The sequence below is a fragment of the Centroberyx gerrardi genome, chromosome 12 (assembly GCF_048128805.1).
Source record: "Centroberyx gerrardi isolate f3 chromosome 12, fCenGer3.hap1.cur.20231027, whole genome shotgun sequence".
NCBI classification, from domain to species: domain Eukaryota; kingdom Metazoa; phylum Chordata; class Actinopteri; order Beryciformes; family Berycidae; genus Centroberyx; species Centroberyx gerrardi.
In genome coordinates this window covers 8242139-8264432 of record NC_136008.1, presented here as the reverse complement: position 1 = coordinate 8264432, position 22294 = coordinate 8242139, and the positions used below count along the sequence as shown (strand labels likewise).

Genomic DNA, 22294 nt, shown 5'->3' with positions numbered 1-22294 from the left:
CTTTCCGTTTTGATACCGCCACTGTCGTAGAAAAGCATAAATTCTCAAGCCCATTTGCTGTGAGGGGGCGGATAAATGGATGTGAAATCAAGCCATGAAAAGCCAACATGGCATGGTGGGGAATTTTATCTTGAGCTCATTAGGAAAGGCATGTTTCCTTATTCCTGCACTGTAATGCCACACAATATGCTGATAGAATTTTTTCCTCTCTGTTTCCCGCATTTCCATGAATGCCATTTAATTGGAAATGGCCGTTTGGCTATTTCTCAGTGGATATTCTTTGGCACACTAGCCGTGGGAGAAATCGGGTCTGGCCTCGGCTTGTCCAGCTAACACTGGGCCATAGAGGAGGTGAGGAAGAGGGTCCTGAAGCCTCTCCGTGCTTCGTGACAATAGGGCGGCTGTGTGGCAGGGAGAGCAGAGTAAATAGGGCTGTGTGGAGTCACAGAGCTGCCCTGATCAAAGGCGCCTCTCTCAGTTTGCTGTCACAGCTTCCAGCGTCCTCTGTGTCGCCGCTCTGCCCGGCCTGACTGACTGGCAGGGACAGTGGGCTAATGTGATCGGAGGACAAGCGGCTATCACACAGCCCCGAAAAGCAAAATCTGAGGACACCGCCTGCAAAACAACATTAGATATAATCGTCTGGCTAACCGTGTCAGAATGTGTTTGTGTGTGTGTGTTTGTGGAGGTGGAGTGGAAAGAAATGCAGCATCCTTGCTACCCCCATGTCGCCTTTAAGATCCACTGCTGCCTTTTAAGCTGTGAGAAAAAGCTGCACAGGTAAGAGATGGTCCAGCGGGGGAACAGTGCTTGTTGTTTTCTTTGAATGTGCCTCCTCACTTGCTCACTCACCTCTACCCCCCCCCCCCCACCCCCCCACCCCCTCCATGTCTGAAGGAAAAACTGCACACATAAAAAAAAGGCCCTGAGGTATGTTCTTCCAACAGGTATGCTAATACGAAACTGGAATTCCTCTCTTAGCTTTCTTTCCTTATGGATCTACCTAGCCTCAGGGGACTGCTGTGCATATATTATATTAGTGCACATGGGTTAGCATCTCAGTTTGTGGACATGCATATATGCGTGTGCCTGTGTGTTTCTGCATGTGTATGCTGCATGTGTGGAAACCTCACGTTACATACCCACAGAGACACACACACACCCACACAGGACACCCTGAGGTATTGATCTCCTACCTGCCGTGTCTTATCCCCTCGTTTTTCTCCATACATTATTTTACCAGAGTCCAATTAGGGAAGCCGCTCTGCTCCCCCACTGTAGCTGGAGCCCAGTGTGCATACCGTAGCCTCTTTCCCACATGGTGGGATCGCAGTGAGATGATCCGTGACTGCTCATGATTGAGCCCTCTTTAGCTAACAGGTGCTATCATCTCTGCAAACCTTCACCGCCGCCTCGCTCTTCCAGCCCCCGCAAAAGGTATAAAAGATGAACAAATGTATGAATTATTTGACCACAAAGAAAGGCGCAGCGTGAAATCCCAGAGTGAATGAACATTGAAAGTGGGCTTTTAGACTTTGGGATAAGAGCTAAAAAAAAATGGGGTTGGTTTCTCAGTGGTGGAGGTGGTTTCCCGGATTTGTGTCTGCAAACCAGAGAGATTTCCAGCTCCGCCGGCCCCGACTGAATCAGTCTGAAGACGTGAAGTCGACAGAGCATTTTGATGAATGAAGGAGGGCTGCTTTTAAAAAATGCTGTCCTTGAATTAGGAAGGTTATTGGAGTGTTTGCTCCCGAAAGGCTCCTTAAAAAGCCCAGAAATAACCCAGAACCCCCCTTCATCTATCAGGATGACACGTCTCTATTGGCTTATGATTTGGAGGAGGGGGCTCGATAAATCTTACAAGATGGCCGGCCAGACTCTGGCTCCGTTACCTGGACAAGGTTTAAGAGCTCTCTGTCTCGGTAGCTCTCCCTCTCTCTCTCTCTCTCTCTCTCTCTCCCAATCTCCTCCTTCTCGTCACTCCCTCCACTTTGCTACAATACCCTCCTCCTCCAGGTTTTGCCGCCATTTCCCTCCCTCCAAATCACAGCCCTTGCACCTGTAACCCCTGGGCGAGAGATGATTACACCCTCCAAAGTAGAAATTGAACTGAGAGCTTGGCCCTGACCTCGCTCACACACCTCCACCTCCACCCACCTTGACTAAGAAACACGTGGAAATGCTAACGGCCAAACACATACCCACAAACACACACGTACACACACAAAAATACAAACGTCTGTGGAAAATATTTCAAAAATACCAATGAATAGCATGAATGTTGCCTGTATAAAGCACATATTTAATAAGCATGTCCACCTGTCTATACGTCTTAATAGACACACAATTGCCCTTTGTTCACTGATAAACACATGCTTCACACCAGCTCCACCCCCCCCAGCTCACCAACCCCCACCCCCCCCAAAGCTGTTTGGAGCTAGCAGGAGAGCAGACCAAAGGCTGTAATTTCTAATTCACTAAGCCCCGGGGCTAAATGACAGGTAGTCAATGGCCTGTTTCTCTGCATGCTATCTCTCCCACGGAGTCGGCAACAAACTCATTTTCCCCACCAGAAAGAACCACAAAGACTTCCCAAGCCTCCCCATAGTTCTGCTGGCGAACTGAGAGAGGGGAGAGAGAGAGAGCGAGAGAAAGAGAGAAGGAGGTATAGACAGCAAGGGGAGATTGAGGTTGAGGGCAAGGAAGAAAAAAAAAAAATGGGGGAAAGATGTGATGGATTGAAAAGAAAGGGAAGGGCGGTGTGCAGTGAGACGAGATAGCGGGGAGGCGGCGGCGGCAGGGGGGGGGGGGGGGACGGGTGGGGTGGGGTGCGGGGTGTGGGGGGGTGGGGTGGGGGGGACACAGAGAAAGCGACACACTTTCCGGGCTTATTTACACGTAGCTGCCAGTATGACAGGTAATTTGGGCAAATTCTCCACAGAGCCCGCAGCAGACGGCGAGGGGATAAAGACGAAAGGAGAGAGCAAAAGAGAGAAAAAAGGAAAGGGAGGGGAGAGGGAGGGGAACGAGGGAACAAGCACTGAGGGGGACGTGCGCAGACTACCTGACACGGCCTGAGTTGGGTCTGAGAGGAAGACAGCAAATGGGTTTCCAGATTCCAATCTGAGGAGAGGGGTGGGATAGGGTGAGGGGGGGGTGGGGGGGAGGGGTGGGATTGGGGGAGAGGGAGGAGGGAGGGGAGGGGAGGGGAGCGGGGCGAGGAGATGGAAGGATGAGGGTGTGCTGGGAGGAGGAGGAGGAGGAGGAGGGGGGGGGGGGGGCGTTGAGAGACAGGGACGGCAGTCATCCTGTTGACAGAGTCTGATCATTTTATTTATCCGCAGCGAGGAAGAGATATCAAAAGCACTTTTTAATTCAATTTCTCTTTTCCTGTTGAGGCTGAAAGATCAAGCAGGAGGCAGGAAGGGATGTGGCAAAAGAAAGGAGCAAAAAAAAAAAAACAAAAAAAAAAACCCCATCCCCAGATCTCCCGATTTATTCAGGCTCTGATTTATTCGCTTGTTTGTCTGTCGCTTCGTGTGTGTGCGTAGGTAGGTGTGTGTGGTGTGTGTGAGCTGCGCGTGCACGTGCATTTTTCTCAGTGCACGTCACTACGGGGCAAAGCAAGCCTGTTAGATTGTATTTATAGAAAGCTCTTGTTCTTGTTACGACGCGCGGCTGTCTGTCAGTGCTCACAGCCAATTAGAAAACACTTGTTAATGGGGCAAGCGCTCCCCTTCCCGCCGCCGCGTGTGACTGTGATGACTTTATTCTTCCTCGTAGTGACAGCCAGGAAGGTGCGGAGGACAGTAAGAGAGATAACGATGAAGGAGATAACGAGGTGTTTGTCCCCGTGGGTGGAGGTCCCCTCGGGGCGGGGGGGTGGGGTGGGGTGGGGGGGCTAAACCCTCCGCTGACTTCCACTTCCTGCCGTGACTCACACTTCATCGCAGGAGGAGGGGCTTGCCTGCCTTGACCTTTTCACCCCGCCTCCCTCTGCGCTCAAAGCCTCGGGCATCACAGAAGTGACCCATCCTTCTTCTGTCGCCCACACACACACACACACACACACACACACGCCTATGCAGCCGCGAACGCACACACACATACCAGTCAAACGTTTGGACACACCCGATTGAATGTACTATGTTTTTCATTATCTTAAAGCCGTTTTGATCTAACGGCTTATGCTTAAATGCTTGAAATTTGTTCCTTAGACAAATATAAATAGTGAAGTTGATGCCTGTGTGTGAATTTCTTTCCCAAGCCTTTGCCTTTCCATCAAGGCAAAAGGCGGCTACTTTGAAGAATCTAAAATGTAAGATAGTTTTTATTTGTTTAACACTTTTTTTGGTCACTGCATAATTCCATTTGTGTTATTTCATAGTTTTGATGTCTTCACTATTACTCTAAAATAGTAGAAATGAAGAAAAATGCGTGTGTCCAAAATTGTGACTGGTAGTGTACATGAACACATCAATGCACACAGTCAGAGCCCTTCAAATATCAATCCCTCTTGCAGGATTTCGGCTTCACTTGGATTCGCAGGCCCGCACTGAGAATGGGCCTGTTTAACAAATGCGCGCATGTACAGTGCGCATGTGCACGCACGCACACACACACACACACACACATTCACCCCCTCCGATTGGCGCGCCTCTACCCTCCCTTACACTCCATCTGCACTCCAAACAGCTCCGTGCAGAGCCGTATGCTCCATGCTACACAGCAATCTCACAGTTTATGACACGGTAAGAGGGAAAGAGCAGCAGAGGTCCGGCACATAAGAATGGAGAGAGACAGGGAGGCAAATTGAGTGAAAACGAAAGGGATAGCAGATGGGTGGACAGAAAGGCACACCCATAGGCACGGAAAGAGAGTGGACAAGAGCAACCGAGGGAGAGAGAGAGAGGAGGGAAAATTGACCAAGAAGGAGGAAATGGGTAGAGAGAAAAGACATACGTAGACACGGAACAAGGAACAAGGGACAACCTTAAGAGACAGAGTCAGAGGGAGAGCGACGGAGAGCGGGGGTGGTCAGGACAGAAGTCCATTGCCTGGAGATGGCTGAAACAGATACCGGGGTGGGGGGGTGGGGGTGGGAGGGGGGCAGACAAATGAAAAACGGGTGCAATAAAATATAATCAGAGACAGTGAAAGAAGGGATTACCTCCTTTGCTTCAGCGGAGTATGTAATTGTGGTAAAGAACACCGTGACTCGCTGCGACAACAAAACACAATTCTGCCACAGAGAGCCGAGTGCCATGCCGGGAATTAGCAGCACTGATAAAGATGGAGATAACAGTGAGAAGATGAGGGAAGAAAGATTTGGCTGATTATCAGCGTCGATGATAGCAGTGTTGGTGGTTATCATTATGGAGGTGGCGAGGATCAAGACATGGCATAATGTTTTTGATGATATGACAAAAAAGATGAGTTGATTAAAATTGCTTCTGATGCCAGTGTTGATAGTGGTAGCCTTGCATTTTAATCAGAGAGATTCTTGATTATTTTCCATATCATACCATAACTCAGTGTAGTAGGTAGGTTGTTGCATCACATGGAGATAATTCCCTTTGGTTGAACAGTTTTGCATTTTAGTACACAATCCCCCATACGACTTCATGAATATTCAACCAATGCTGCCCTCGGGTATCAACAGTGATGTCACTCACTTGCTTTTATGTTTTAAATCTAGTCTGAAAATCATACTGCTAACCCCAAAAAGTAAATTAAGGCTATATGACCCTGTTAAACATTTTTTTCTCTGCCCATGGTCAAAATTTTCATTAAATAATGTTAATGCAGATAGTGTCTACAGGCAGTTAATGTCAGAGGTTGCCGGTTCATGAACTCATATGGAGATGTGCAAAACTGAATTATTGCTTTAAGCTACAATATGCAACTTTTTGTCTTGAGTCTTGCCCAGCTGGTCAAGTTCCTGCTCCAACATTTGTAACTCATCTTGATGAACTGTCTACCTTGAAATGGCATCCAGCCTGAGGCCGAGGGCAACCAGCATCCATAAAGCCCACAGCAGGTGCTGAAGAAGAACACAACGAATGCAGGGAACCGGCCATAAAGAAATCCAAAAAAACAACTTAGTCTGCTGCAAAATGATTCTTTCAATTCTCCTATTCTTTCATTTTTTACTGCTTTCCACCATTGCTGTTGCTATGACTTCCCTGCACTTAATAGCCACAACCAAGCTCACCGCTGGCCGCACCCACAGCAAATGGTGCACACCCCAAAACGTCCCTAACATCACTGAAAAGCCAATTTCAGGCAAATGGAGGATTTACACATGTACACACAGGGTCACGCAGACACCCAGACTGATAAGGCATGATATATGCTATTTATTATTTATTGTTTATTGTTATTTTAATGTCAAAAAGTTGCATAATGGTATCTTTAAGGATATACACGCACCAAACTGATTACGTTGTCTTGCCACCTCTAACCACAAGCTTTGTATGGTGCGCACTTACGTAAACAAAGCCTTGATTAACTGGTCTTTATTGTGACCCCAATCTCTGAAACGCTCAGATATGCTCTTACTGCTTTACACAGGTAATGTATGGCAAGGTCATCCGTCAACCCCGCGTAATTAACTGGGTGGCCTGAAAATGCGCCTTTAGGATACCATTAACCCGTGCTAGCCTAACAAGGCCGTGCAAACACAGACTAAATACACCGGCAAACACGCATCTGTGGCGAGAGTGAGTGCGGAGAGCGGGGAGGAAAATCCATTTCATGAATATTGGATTTCATTATGAGGGTGGAAAAAAAAGCTTTGCACTGGATCATTCTTTAATGACCCAAAGTCCACACGCATGAATCTTTAAGGGCTGGCTGTCCGTTTGATATGGGCGGAGGAATAAGGGCGAAGAGGGGAAGGCTAGAGGAAGGCCGTTCCCCAGTGGGGCTTGAGTGCCCATGAGAGGAGAGTGGGGTTGTGCAGCTGGATCACGGACTTAGACAATCTTTTGGACAGGCAGGTCATCCAATTGCAGACACAAAAAGAGGCCAAGTGGGGATTCAGTTCTCAGGCACAGTTGTTGCGGTTTCTTATTTATGGAACACTGCAAGGGAGAAACAACAGAATTTGGATCCACATAACAATGGGGGTGTCAAATTTTATGGTGATGACTTATTCTTTGGATGCTTGGAGCCGGGCTTGTTTCTTTGGTCAGGGTTAGTTTTAAGGATGAGCGAAAAGAGCCTGCAGCCAAGAGCCTCTCCTCCCCTCCAGACTGATCCTCACTGATTGGCCGGGTCAGACTCCCCACTTCACTCCTCTCCCCCGCTGAGCCACAGGCCTCCGCCACCCCTCTGCTGGGTTTTTGTCGCTCGCAATTTCACTAACAGCTCACCTTTCTGGCCGGGGCTGAATTTACACGGGTCCAATTTTCTGACCGTATGTGACACAACAGTTGTGTGAATCTGATTTGTATGCGACTCAAATCCAACACGTCTGATACTTTCCTTTATGAGTTTTTTTTTTGGGAAGTGGAGGGCTGTCATATTCAATATTTCCCTAAAATATTTTTATTCTCACTCTAACAAATTCTATTCAAAAACCAATCACAGACTCAACAGTGATTGACATTATGAGGAGCAACAGCGAGGAAAACAGCGGCGACAAATGCTGATGAAGTAATGCCAGGGAACATGATGTAAGATAGCATTAGTCAGCGCGGCACTGCTGAGTTGATCTGTCACCTTAAGTTATGTTGTGACTCTGCCATTCAAGTCAGGATATTGTGGTTATATCAAAGTACATCTGTATTCAGCAATACAGCCCAGGATATGCGAAAAAGGGAATATCAAAGGGCCAGTGTCTGCAGAAGATCAAAGCTTAAAGGCTGGTACAGAAAAATTAAACACACTATTAATCACTAATGATTACAATTTATGCCATATTGGTATTGCTTTATTAAGAGGTTTTTTTCTGCAAAGCTAGAATCCTTTAAATAAGGATGATCAGCAGCTTCACCTGAAGATGCAGGTGGAACAACACAGGCATGAAATGAATATGGCAGCCAACCTGAGCTAAAAAAACAACCAACCACAACCAGGCGTATCCCTCCATATGGTGTGCTTCTGCCTCAACCAACTCTACCTGGCACACCCATCCTTCCAGCAGAGCCCATCTCAGGAGTCTCCTTACCCTTTCCAGCAGAGCCAATTACCTCCTATAATGCAGGGTTCCTCTCTCACCCTCCACCTCCTCACATGCAGGAACCATCAGAGGCGCCGTCTCTCGCCCTGAGCCTCCTTACAAACAGGATTCATCACATCCCCAGACTTTACGCATGAGGGATCCATTCAACGCCACCCTAAGGCGACGGTTTCCAACCCGGGGTCCGGGGGCCCCTGTGGAGGGCGGGTGGTGGTGGGTGGGTGGCTGAGTGGGGGAGGTGGCGGCAACATCTCAGTGTTACAATCCAACTATAATCCACTTTCAGATGTTATTCCTAGTAGTAAAACTAAAGAAAATGTCAACCTGCTTCCACATACTGTACATCTGCATGTCTACGCTAGTAAACATGCAGGCATCCCTTGGGCCAATCAGCAACACAAGATGCATCATCCCTCCAATTTTCATCAAAATTGGACCGGTGGTGTGTGAGATATCACATTTGAGTGAAAAGGATTGCTGGATTTGTTCGGCAAGTTTAATGTCAATCGGACTTATGGTGTAGGACTTGTGGCCTTTCAAAGTTTGAATTTTTGAAATGTTTTTAAATGTCAAAACACAGCGCCAAGATGCATCATCTGTCCAAGTTTCATCAAAATCGCAGTATGTGTCTGAGATATTATGACCTTTAATTGTAGCGCCCTCATCAGGCCAATCAATGTACGTTTTTTAAACCTGGAGCACAGCGGCAAAATGCATCATCCCTCCGAGTTTTGTCAAAGTCAGACCAGCAGTGTCTCAGATATCACCTGAGATCAAGTTTGACTGACAGATGAACACACACATACACACACACACACACACACACACACCATTTCAAGGACAACCAGTACGCTAAGCGTTGTTATAAGAGCTGAGATGTGTATGCTTGGCCAGCTTCCTTTTTTATGCCAGAAGAAGAGTTATAGTAGGCCTATTCTGCAAAGATATCTATCCTAGCAAGTCCTATAAAGTTGTATTCAGTCTTAAAGTCCTATTTTTCTTAAAACAGGTGACAATATTTCTTGAAACAAGTGTCAGTATCTTGAAATAAAGCAGAAAGCAAGCAAGAAAATTTTGCATGAATTATCCTACCCGACTGGCAGATTTTTCTTAGCTTGTTTTAAGAGAAATACTAAGGGTGCACAGATCATAACTGCCTTCTAAATAGGTCATCGGTGATTGGCTGATCACCGTTTCAACTGCCCAATCAAAGAAACCAAACAAACAAAAAAGTTTCCACTGCTGGATCAGGACAAACGTATGCCGTAAAAAAGGATGAGCCAATTTGCGGCAGTCAGCAGATATTAGCGTGCCGTCCATCTGGCACTGACAGTTCATTTCTGACGTTGTGTTTTGAATTTCACAGCCTATGATCATAGATTAGAACCTGTTTAATATATTGGACAGAAGGCAGATCCTCTGCTGCCGCAATGAAAAACTTTTCATGCAGCACCAGTGGCAACAGGTGAGAAAACACCTCAGCCATCAAGCGCACACTAACATGCAATAGCTATGTTTCGATAAAACCTGGGATTTATTTACACATGTATAAGCCCGCTCTGTCATGCAGCCATAACAACAATCTGTTAAACACAGCGCTCTGCTGGAATTTTACCATCTATGCTTGCTCTGCACTTTTACATGATGAGCCGTTGTTAGTAGAAACTCTGGGTAAAATCAATCCATCGGTGATCGGCTCAGTGATCAATCAATCACACTGTTGAAAAATCGGCATCGGGAATGCACCGATCAGGTTTTCGGCCCCAGAAAAACTGATCGGTGCATTCCCCCGAAAAATACAATATTACTGAACAAAGCATTAAATTGCTTGTTAAGCTGGACATTTTTTACAGTCTAGGTCTGGTTTGTGGATGTGTGTGTGTGGTCTGCCTGTGTCACCCTGCAGAGTCCACACAAGGTTCTGCCTCTCAGACGGACTACTGGACGGTGTCATCTTCCCACGGAGGCTGACTGGCAAGGCATTAATAGAGTTATTAATATTTGTGTCATTCCCATTAACCTTGCTGCAAAGGGAGTGCGTTACAGGGGGCGCCGCAGCAGGGGAGGCACCGCTCCTGGTTGCACGAGTTGCGGAGGTGCGTCGCGACCCCCAGGTGATCGGAACGGACGGACGGACGGAGGGACGGACGCCGAGGGGGTCACGTCTCTGATAGTGCACTTCAGCACGTGTCCGTATCCCCCGCGGACGTCAGGTTGCCCCAGAAAAGGCAAACAGATGGCTTTAGGTGGTGTGCTGGTGTCTTAAAGTGCGAGTTGACAGCCGAAAGCAGCAACGGGTGAGCGGGCACAGTCAGCGGGGCCGCGGGTCCCAGGGGCCGAGCAGCAAGGCATAACTTATAGAACACCAGCTAGATGGGTTTTTACATTATAATACTGTAAGTGCGATGCTACTTTACTGCAATTCCACTCACTTCCATGTTTGGCTGCATAATTGCTGTCTCCTTAATCAAAACGCTATGCTTTCAAAGATACAGTATTTCAAAGGCATTCATTTAAGTCTATAAATATTTCACTGTACAACTTTGTGCTGTATCTTCTTCCATTTCAGCTTGCGCAGCGCACTTGTGTAAAACAGAGTCTGTGCTCATTTAGATTTCCCCGCATAAAGAAGAAAAAAATCACCGTGTAACATCAAACTGCACTGTCAAAATGCTGACAACGGACATCTATACATTAGAGAACTGCGGCCATGTTGTAATGCAGTGAGCAGAAATGAAGGATTAAATGACAGACATTGGCTCAAGTGCTTCATATTCAGATCGTGATATCAAACACATTTGCTCAAGTGCTTCGTATTCAGAGCATGATATCAAACTCGAGTGACAAAACATGCTTTAATCAAGTGCAATCCATTACATATATATGATATCATTGCCCTAATTGTCTGAAATAATTGAACCCTCAGGCAAGTCTTCTCCCACCATCATAACTCTTCACATTAATCCACCACACAAACCAGTCTAGTAAAAAATCTAATTAAAGGAAAATCAATAGCACTAGCAGAATTCCTTCCAACTTTTTGGACTTATAAATGCTCAGTTGGCTGAATTGAAATGCAATGCTGGGCTGAAACTTTTTGCGCCGTGGTCGATGAGCTGCTATCTTTCTTTTCTCCTGTCAAAAAAATCTTAATAGAACCCTAATGTCAATACGGCCTGATCATGATGGATTCAAGAGAGGATCAATCATGTCGGGCTGATTGAGAAAACACCTGCACTGTCTGCCCCACATTTGTCATGTCTGATTTAGCTGGCTCCCCATGGTATACAGATCAATTTTGATTACAGCTGTCACACCGAAAATAACAAACAAAGTTAACTGTATAGGTGTGGTAAAGCAGATATTTAAGATAGATAGAACAACATGGGGTTTAATAACAAGTGTTGAATCGTGTTGTTTATCTTTTATGGTTCAAATATTGTCTGATTTGAACCTTCAATGGTTTGGGTATTGTTCTGATATCAGTCTGATGTGGATTTTTGATTTGTTTGGGCTTTTGATAGACTATATTTATTTATCTTGAACCTTTCCACGTTTTATTTTGTCTGGGTCACATCACTTCTTCTCATCACTTTGTCGCTCAGTCTGACTAGACTTTTTCATTTTCAAAGTAGCATATGAAGGCATCTCTACCGCAGGAGGTTTTTCATCTCGTCCGTCGCAGCAGAAATGCACATCATGGTTTTGCTTTTAATGGGGAAGAGGAACAAGTTCAACGGAACCTGCATCTACAAATTCATTTCTATAATGTCTAACATGGCAGTGACGGCAACAGGGTCGTTTTTGTTGGGTACAGATATTGACTTGTCAGCAAAAATATGTTGTATTAGAGTACTGTTTCCCAACATTAAGTAGCTAATTGCCCTTTTCCGACACCTTCATTATTTCTTAATGGAATTGGAGGTCTGCTGGCCAGATAAAGGTCACATCGATACAGTCAGTGCCTCCTTAATGGGAAAAGAGTGTGATGTTACGTTGCTATGACAGAATGATTCCACTGAATAACTCATAAAAAAGAATGTGCTGCTAAAATATGCTGTTTTTAATGGACTAAATGTAAAGTATACCAAATATAGCATCAACCAAGGACAAATTGATTGGAATCAGAAGCGCACAATACCTCAACATGGACAGTTTGATAAGAAAGGAGTATTTTAATTGGAAATCAAGCTTGCATCTCTGGAATGGTATTACACATTTTAATTAGTTCTATTTGGCCAAATTCCGTCATATTTAATACCGTTCGTAACGCAAAGAGAAAAGAAAAGTAATTGACACATGGTTTTAAAGCGCACCGCAGCCTTGAAATGTCTAAAAAAAGAAAGGATTTCCGAGCGGAATTTGGAAATCACATTTGTACCCCAGGAATGATATTACACAACAAATTAGATGGCACTATTCAGCCAAATTCCTGCCAGAAAAAGGAGCTAAATTTGATTGAAGCATGGTTTAAAAGCACACCATATCCTTGAAATGTCTTAAATAATGTCTGAATGGAATATTCTGCATACGCTCCGCACGTCCAAACACTAATGGAATTTCACTCTGTGCATTACAAAACTGGGAAGAGCAACACAGGCTTTTAGTGTTATCCAACCCCACATCTAATTAGTGAAATATCATAACACAATAACCCAGCAGAATCTTCTCCCAAACCCAATTAAAGGTCTATTGCAGCACAATCGTTTGGTGAAATCTCACCTAACATCCCAATTACCACAAAAGCACCACAATATCACAAAAAAAAAAAAAAAAAATCATTTTCTGTGATCTTATTCTCCGAAGCGCAGCATTGACTACATGCAGCGATTTCACCCGACGCCCTGTGATAATGGAGACAGGAATCGAAATCTTTCAAGCCAATGTAGAACATTTCCCGTAAGTCCCTTTAAGCCAAATCCTTAGTGAAATTCTGTCTAACTGAGTCTTTACTGTCAGGATGTTGCACTAATATGGACACTTTATTACAAGAAAATCCCACTGGCACCGTCGCAGCTGGAACCGATACCACGTGCCGGCCCTAAATGACAAGAAAATTGTGGCATATCTCTTCATCGCAGCAATGTAGCGCTGCGATAGGCTCTGAGTGGTGGGCGACCACAGCGCCGAGCACTGCCTACCACTGGGCATCAAGATGGATTGTTTTCCCAATTACGCTGCTTTCCAAATAGCGGCACCAAAACATGGAATGCTGTTATTTGATTGCTGTATATGCTGGCAATTTGAAGGGGTATCTAAATTTAATAGTTTATGTAACCTGTGGAGTCTCTCGACAAGCTCCAAACCACTTATTATCATGTGGGCACACTGCATGAGCATCTTATTAGAGGTGTGCTGCCTCCCTGGAATGACTCCCTAACCAGTGGCATATCACATTAGCACCAGCTCCTTAATGCCGCAATATCACACAGCAAGTGACCCTGAAACAATTTTACTACTCCCACTCGCGGCAATATCACCCAAACACAGTTTTCATTGGCAGGATAAACCTGCCATGTTTTTTATTCCACCTAATCATCTGCCTGCAAAATCAATCCATCTCGATCACTGCCTGTTGCGGGTCTTTGCATCCCCCCCCCCCCCCCCCCCCCCCACACACACACACACACTTCCTCCCTCACGCCATCTGTCTCTCTTCCCCCGCTCCCTCCCAGCAGCCCTCCTTCAATCATTTTTTCATAACTCCTCCATCTCTCCGACCTGTCCACTTTCATATACTCTTTTTTTTTTTCTCCCTTCCCCACCTGCCCCTCGCTCCCTGAATTAAACATACACACCGGACTATACACATATTGCATATAATGTGCGTCTCGTGTGTTAATCTGAGTTTCATGGCAATGTGGGCAGCGAATGGAAAGTATCAGCTGATAATTGGAGTGCAGTGGCACTGATGCCGGCCACGCCTGATTCACAGCAACACGTTTCCCGTCTCAGCTGCTGACCAGCTCATTATCATTTAGAACTGCTCACTGCACAAACTACACACCCACACGGTCTGTCGCCAACTCCTGACAGGAATTAGAATTATGTGAAAGTCAGGCAGAGAGAGATTCTTACAATCACCATTATGTAGTGGCTAAGTCCAGGGGCCCAGCCTCTCATACGCCTTTTTTTGTTCCCATAGGAGACAATGGTGGTATGTGGTGCTCGTTAGCACACCCTGTGTCGCATTTCCACCCCTCACTCATGCCTTCTCTCTCTGTCCATTAAAGTCTGGGACACAATTATCCCCATTCTCCCTCTCCCTCTCTTTCTTTCGCCCTCCATCTCTCTCGCTCTCTGTGAATGTAAGTCTGGAACACAATTACCCCTGTTCTCCCTCTCTCTCTCTCTCTCTCTCTCTCTTTCTCTCTCTTTATCCATCCCCCCCTCTCCCTCTCTCTCCACCTCTCTACCTCTTATGGCTTGAGGAGAAGTCTGTGAAGGGAGCAGCTGCTGAAATATTTATTGATCTGTTTTCCTCAGTTTTATTTATTTCCCTCTCTTCCCTCTTGCCCTCCCTTCCCCTCCACAGACCCAGAAACACCTCCAGCGCCGTGAGATGTCAGAGGCGGCGGAGGGGCTGAAAATCCACAACATGAAACCATTATTTAGCATTTGTTGCACCCAGTAGTTTTACCTGTGTAAACAAAACAAGAGGCGCGAGGATGGGATGAAGGCAAATGTGAGAACAACAACATCAGCTACAGCGGCAACAGATGTAGCGCAGACTGAGCCGTGAGACAGGTGGATCGCTCGGCGTTATTTTGATGCCGGCTTCCGCTGCAGGGGGTTGTTGACAGGAAATACCAAGGTGCTGCTCCCTTTTGTGAGCGTGGAAGAAGTTGTACACAACTGCAGGCTATTGAAGTAACAGTAGTCATGGCAACAATGCCTAGAGCAATTATAATTACAATGGTAACAGTATTAGTATTGGGCTAAATGGATTCACTGATGAATCTGACGTTATCTCTGCGTAATTAAAGGGCTTGTGTGCTATCGTATATCCCAGCGGTAAATATCACCGCAGTTAACGGGGGGTATTGAGGTTACTCCAACGGCGAGCAATTCGGCAGCCGTTTGAAACTAATGTTTTTCTCTAGCCTTCTGTTGTTTCGCAAATGATTAGACTTCCACATACCCACACACAATGGCGGGATCACACACATTAACACTAATACATAGACACACACGCGGCATACGCACAGAGAGACACACACGCACACGCAAAGCTGAGTCCCATCACCAGGCATGGCCAGCATTAGCGCCTAAGCCTTTTCCATTGATTTGCCGGCGAGCTCCTTGTCTTTTGGTAATGAGGACAGGGAGAGAAGCGGGACCCTCGTCCCTCCCGGCTCCCCCAGGACAAGCCGCCTGCACTAATCTGAATTGTGTTTCCAATGATGCTAACTCCCTGGCACAAAAAAGACTAGAAGGAAGAAAAAGAGAGGCAGGAAAATCACACAATGCTCTCTCTCTCTCCCCCTAACAATATTCATTCCAATCAAATGTGTAACATCTGCACATCATCAAACAACAAAACATCTCTCTCTCTCTCTCTCCCTCTCCTCCTCCCCTCCCCCCCCTCTCTCTCTCTCTCTCTCTGTCTCTCCCCTGATAGCTCAATTCACAGTCTGGACTGAAGCCTCCAAACCAAAAGAATGCTCTGTGCTGAAGGCTTACATTCGATTTTCCCGCTATATGAACGATATTGAGAAGAGATCAATGAGAGTTATTAATATCCCGGCTGATGTATATATACATGAAGACGTCCCGTTGTCTCCCTCAAGGCTGGGTGCACCAGGCTCCATTGGCTCTCCATTGATTTACTGCTTGCACCTTCAGCGGGGGAATTGTTGAAATTCATCTTCTCGGTGGCCCAAGAAAAGGCGGTATCCCAGAGTACCAGAGTATTTCCAAGTATGTATGAATGTGTATGTTTATCTCTTTGTGAGTGTGTGTGTGTAAAAGTGTGTGTGTTTGCATGCATTTGTCTGTGTTTATGAGAGAGTGTGTGTGTGTATGGGATTATGCGAGTGCATATGAGCCACCACTTGTTTCGGCTTCTACAGCCACTCAGCTGCCTCTTGAACGATCCTTCTCTGCCTGCATTAAATAAAACATAGCTCTTTTTCATTTCTATTACCGTGAGAGCCCACTGCTCATGTACATATTCAAGCCCAGACCAACGCAGGGCTTTAGCTGGGAACGGGACGCGGCGAAGGACGAGGGAGGTTGCGTGGAAGGGAATTACTACAGTAATTAAACACAGTATAACTACCTGTCCCGAGTTGAAAACGGTCCCAGTTCCTTTCCATTACACTGAACTCCATATATTATAACTGTAATTATAATTGCAAACAAGCCTTGCTGTAATCATTATTTATGGCACTGACACTATGTGTAATTGCCAACCCCCAAACCAATATGTGAGGCCCAGTGAAGTGTTTATCAAAACCGACAGGAGAAATCTCAAGGGCAGTGAGGTGGCGCCGCACCGCCTCGTCTCCCGTACCGCTGTGGCTAAACACCCGCGAGGGATTTGAACCCATGACCCGACAGCCAGAGCGCTGGCCTGATAGCTGCTAACACTACGCAATGCAGAGGTCAGTATCGCCCCAGCAGGTCATGGGGTCACCAGCTCAGGGGTTATTCATCTCTGTCTTGCCAGTAATTGGAAATGTTTCAAAACCCATGTAGTGAATGTACGACAATGAATACAATTCTAAATTTTCTTCTGCTCAAGTCCATTTGGTAGTATTTGGTAGTAGTAGTCCTTGATATGGATCTGAAACCTAAATCATCATAAAATCCAGTAAAAACACTGTCAGTGTTTGCTAGGTATGCCACAATTCTTCTGCATTGCATCCACGAGACATCTGAGAAAGAGTAAAATCTCACCATTCATGATGAATAGCTGTTTCACTACTAAATTAAAGTACTAAGTGTTTATGCAACATCCACAGGCACCTTGACACTTGATTCAACAATGGGTAGTGCAAATTAGACGCTTTTCAACAATTTCTTTTACACTTTTTCAAAGTGTCTGTTATTTTAACCTTGACTGACCCACCATGGTTTTGCAATTTGGATTGTCTGAGTTTCTTCTCACTCCATGGTCCCTTCTCCATAGCAACACTTGCTGACTTACCTACACCCACCAACACTGGTGTATATAAATTCTCAACCTTCCATCCAGCCAGCATGAGAAATGAGGTTTCCACACAGAATCCACCTTGTCTATTCATTTTCCATCACAGCGCCCGTCTCTGCCAGTCCTGGGTCAAAACACAGTTTGATCTTCCGAAGGTTTTTTTTGACTCAGCTACCGCAGTATGTGCAATGAATAGGTTCAACGGAAGGTGTTGAATACTCCACACCATGGCCCTCCACCACCTCGCCCAGCAAAACAAATAAAAAACTGCACCCTGGGGAAAAACATTCAGACCACAAACCCATCCGAGGCTCTTTGAACCACCAACCCTTGTCATCCAGGCTCTCGAGACCAAATCCAAGCCCTCTCACTCCAACACTTGCAGATAAATAAAACCTGCCAAAATGGCAACGCAGATGCAAGCCAAGCATGGGGAACAACGGCGCAGAGAAACTGTGGATTTCAAAGGGAGGCAGAGAAAACACAAGCCCCTCCAGATTAGGAGCGCAAGGCATCTGTTGATGCTGGCACACCGAAGCATCTCCCAGCTCTTCATGTCCACGCCAAGGCTGGTGATCCAGTCGAGCGGTGGGGGCTACGTGCTAACATGTGCTATGTGCATTGACCCCACTTGGCCCCCATATGTTGCTGATACAAGAAGGATGGTGGGCAACAAAGCGACCCCGCCTGTTTTCACCTGTGTCCGTGCCCCGTACACTTCCTCTTACCACAGCCTCCATCACAGTTGTCAGGTAGCGGTGCATGCTGGTGGAAAAACCCATCTGTTGGACTGTTTGAACATGGCATCAATGATATATATGCAGCACAGCATGAGAGTGGGATTTAATAACAACCATAATGAATATCTGAGGTATACATCTATCTAACATCTAAGGTAGAAATCTATAAAATCTGTTGTTTTTTTTCCAATTCAACGTCAACATTAACTTTGAGATTAATTTGATGCAAGCTGTTGACTCATCAGAATTAAACTTCAAACTTTGTAAGGTTTCGGTGGTGGAGTACCCCTTACATACTGCAGGATAGCAGCGGCTACTGAGATGTACAACGAGGAGGAAGAAACACAGCATCCACTCAGAGGTCAAGTTCATCAAAACTCTGTCGTTTACTCACCGAAACCTTACAGCATTCTTATCATATTAAATATCCTTTCATATATAATCTTAAACACAGTTCTGTTGCGACCCATGTAGCACCACATACCAATGGCGGAGCCAGGGGGTGGCTTACGCTGAATCCTGGCCACCCCATTGGCCACCCCAAGCATCGCATCACTAATGTTTTCCCCTGTGCGGAACCATTCCTGCACTGCCGCAGCACCACTGCCGGACGCTTTAGCTGCGCGCACATCCTGTTGTAGTGGTGCCCATCTCCCACCGGTTCAACAGCACTCTGCCTGTAGCCTGATGGTGTGTTTTCACAGAGGCATCATTTCACGCGAGGGATCGCGCTTCTTCCCAGTATTAGACGCTTGATAGGCGTGCTTCGATATTGGTTCCTTGCTGCACCTGATTGGATGAACGCTGTCACTCGCTGGGCCGTCTGCCCCCAGATTTCAAACTGGAAAAACTTGCATCAGTGCAGATGGATTAATCAACAACAACAGTGAAGACCCTGGTAAGTTGATCATTTAATATATTTGTGCTTCTGTGGTGATATAATGTAGATATGACCATCTATAGTGTATTTCTATGGTGTTTTCCTGTGAAATATGCGCCGCAGCACGCGGAGAAAATAGACCAGATGCCGAAACTGGCACTACAGATTGCAAGTCCATTATGATTCCTAATGGTGCACTTGTAAGCTTGGTGCTCATTTAGCAGTCACTGTCGCCTGAGTGAGTGAATGAAAAGGTGAGTGACCCAAAATAGTGACTATTTGGATACGTCACCGCGCTACGCAGAAAAAAATGAACAAGACACAGATTTCTGTGCCACCCCAAAGTAAATACCGGACCCAGCCTGGCCACCCCAATGAAAATTGTCTGGCTCCGCCACTGCCACATACAGAAGCACTGCTCCTGTCATTATCTTCACTCTTCGCTAAATCAATGATGGCATTACCGTCATAATCAGATCTTGCAGGTTTCTGTCATAACAGAAATCCTTTGTGTGGAGGGTAAATTGTTTAATTTGGTGTGGGGGTGTGTGGTTATATTCTCAGCCTTAATTAGCCCTCATTGGGAAAATAAGTGGGCAGCAAAGTCTCACAGCGTGTCGTCTCCAGCATAGATGAAACTGGTTTTGAGTAAGTGCGGAAAGGTTGTGTGCCAGAAATGTGTAGATATTTTACTATACGGAGAGTGGGCACCAGGCCATCCACCCCTCTCAAGTTGTGCTTTCACAGAAATTTAAAGTGAGAAGAGACAATAAATTTGGTAGAGAAAAGGCATGATAGCATGCCAGGAGCTGGGCATTAAATCCATGGAATAGTGAGGACATGGTACAGTATGTGCATTCACACACCAAGCCAGCAAGATGCTTTTGAATAATGGTGTTTTGCAGAACAAAAAAGCCTTTTTTCAACCTGACTTGCATGCCGTTGTAGCAAGAGGTCTGAAATACTTTTTGCTATCTGCTTCTCAGTGTCATTGAAGGTAAGAAAGACAAAATGCCACTCTCTCTTAATGGTGTTTTGTCATATATGATGCCAATGAGTGATAATCACTGTCAAGAGGGAATAAAATCTTCTCAATTTTGACAAATACAACATTGTACTACAATCATTCAGGGGAGTTCGTCTTACACATCGATACCCCAGCACTAATAACTCATACACAGTCTGCCAGACAGTGGTGGTGAAGGAATTGGGCAACCATCTACTAGACTGGACTGACTCTCAGCAGCACAGATGCGCAGGTTTATTCCTCTGTTGCATGATTTAACAAGCGGAGGACCATGCCCTTTTAACAGTCATGTTCTTCCTTTATAATGCATGCATTCCTCCTCATAAGACGGACGTGTTGTGGACCTAAAGCAACTCAGCAGCCAGGAGCGGGGAGGATCCCTCTCCAAGATTAATCTGATTCACTGTGGGTTGCAATGTGCCCAACTTACATCGATTTAAAACCATTATTCTCACTGTGGATTGCATGATTTGTCTAAGCTTCATATTGCAGACCCACAGGTTGCAAATTCAGAAGGCTGAAAGCGGAGATGAGAGGCAGTATGGTCGTACAGAGTTGGCTTCTGCGGTGCTGAGGCTATTGTGTGCTGTGTTTGTGTGCAGTGTATGTCCTGCAGGGCCGTCCGTCTGCTCTCTGCCTGGTGTGGAGAAGGGGCTTGCTGTGGCAAGCCAACCATGACCAGCTGGGCTCTCCTGCCCACAAGGAGCTCAGGAGCAGGAGGCTATAGTCCGCCTGCATCTGCGGGCTGTTAACCTCACATCTTATTGCTCTGACACATCAATTATTGTTATTAAGGGCCAGAGTAATTTATTTATATACTGATTTCCCACGTGGCGAAGGGGAGACTAATTGAGCCAGGTGTGTGTGTGTGTGTGTGTGTGTGTGTGTGTGTGTGTGCATATGTGTCCATGCTCAATGTGCAGGGGGGAATTAGAGTGCTTGGTGAGTATACCATGCATGAGCAATATATGAGCAACATCAAATACTGCGGTGAGCATATTAGATCAAAAAAATTGAACAGCATTTTAAAAACTCCCAGGTCTGCATTCCCGGTGGATGAAGCACAACAGCACAGCCCTCTCTGCCTGTTTGTGTTATTCATAATGAAGCTCCTTAAAATGCCATCTGAATCTTCTGGTTGTGCAGTTATCTCATCACTGTAAGAGCTTTAGAGCTGGAAGAATTTTGGAGGGGATGTTTTAAGTAAATCTGTTTTTCAGTCATGGATGAGATGCTGCTGCCTGTGATAGAAAGAGGGAAGGCTTGACTACTCAGCCAGTGCATGTTTGAACCCCCCCCCCCCCCCCCCCCCCCACACACACACACACACACACTCCCCCCACCCCTCCACTCCCCCATCCTTAACCATTTTTCTCTTTCTCTCTCTCTCTCTCTCTCTCTCTCTCTCTCTCTCTCTCTCTCGACCTTGGTCTTGAAGACAGAGAACAAAACGCTGTCTCTCTCTCTGGGGTCTCTCTGCATTGTCTATAGGTTTTCCTTATGTTGACCCCCCCCCCACCCCCACCCCCTTCTCTCTCTCTCTCTCTCTCTCTCTCTTTCTCTTTGCACTAGTGGTGCGTCGTGTGCGTGGGATACCGGACCATTCATGTCACGTAAAGGAATGTTCACTGAAGACTGGGGATGGGAGTCTCAGATTTTTTCCCCCAAGTAAACATCTTAACATGCATCACTCGTAGCTTACACTGGAACGCAAGGTTGGCTTGGAGATGAACCTGGTGCTGCGCTCACACGCACGCACGCACAGTCACGCACTGCACAGACACACACACACACGCACACACAGCATCACTCTCTCTGAGCAAATGGAAAACTGGCGCGCAATGGCACAGCAGACACGCGTGATTCATAGGCAGGTAGACCCCCCGTCATTAGTATTCACCTCCACCACCGTTTTCAGAAAATGAAAGGCGAAGATACATGCGTAGAGCCGCGGCAGCACACGACCATCACCAGAACGTCAAAGTAGCCCGCAAGAACTTACCTTTCGACAGCAAAACCAGGATCAAACCAGCAAACGCGTTCCGCAAGACGGGGCAGCCCATGATGGAGTTGTGATTGATTTCTCTGCTTGTTTTTGCAACAAAATGCCGTCCTATTCCTCCTGTATGGTACAGTTACGGGGAAAATATACAAAAAACACCCAGGGAATGTTTAGCCAGTGTCAACAGCAATAGTCCACCGCTTCTACATGTGACTGGACGAAAACATCAGTCTTATCCACTTGACTTTTCCCTTTGATGACCCCCGTCTGAGAAGGCGGAGAGGGCTGTTTATCTTCTCCTAAATG

General features: G+C 46.1%; 1 protein-coding gene across 1 annotated transcript in view; it reads right to left on the bottom strand.

Annotated features, from left to right (window-relative positions):
* The window catches only part of iglon5 (IgLON family member 5), an 86633-nt gene extending 64584 nt beyond the window's left edge, over nucleotides 1-22049 (bottom strand). Inside the window, exon 1 of the mRNA XM_071926611.1 lies at nucleotides 21989-22049. Coding sequence (XP_071782712.1) covers nucleotides 21989-22049 — 61 coding nt within the window. The remainder of the gene's footprint in view (nucleotides 1-21988) is intronic.
* Nucleotides 22050-22294: the final 245 nt, after the last annotated feature.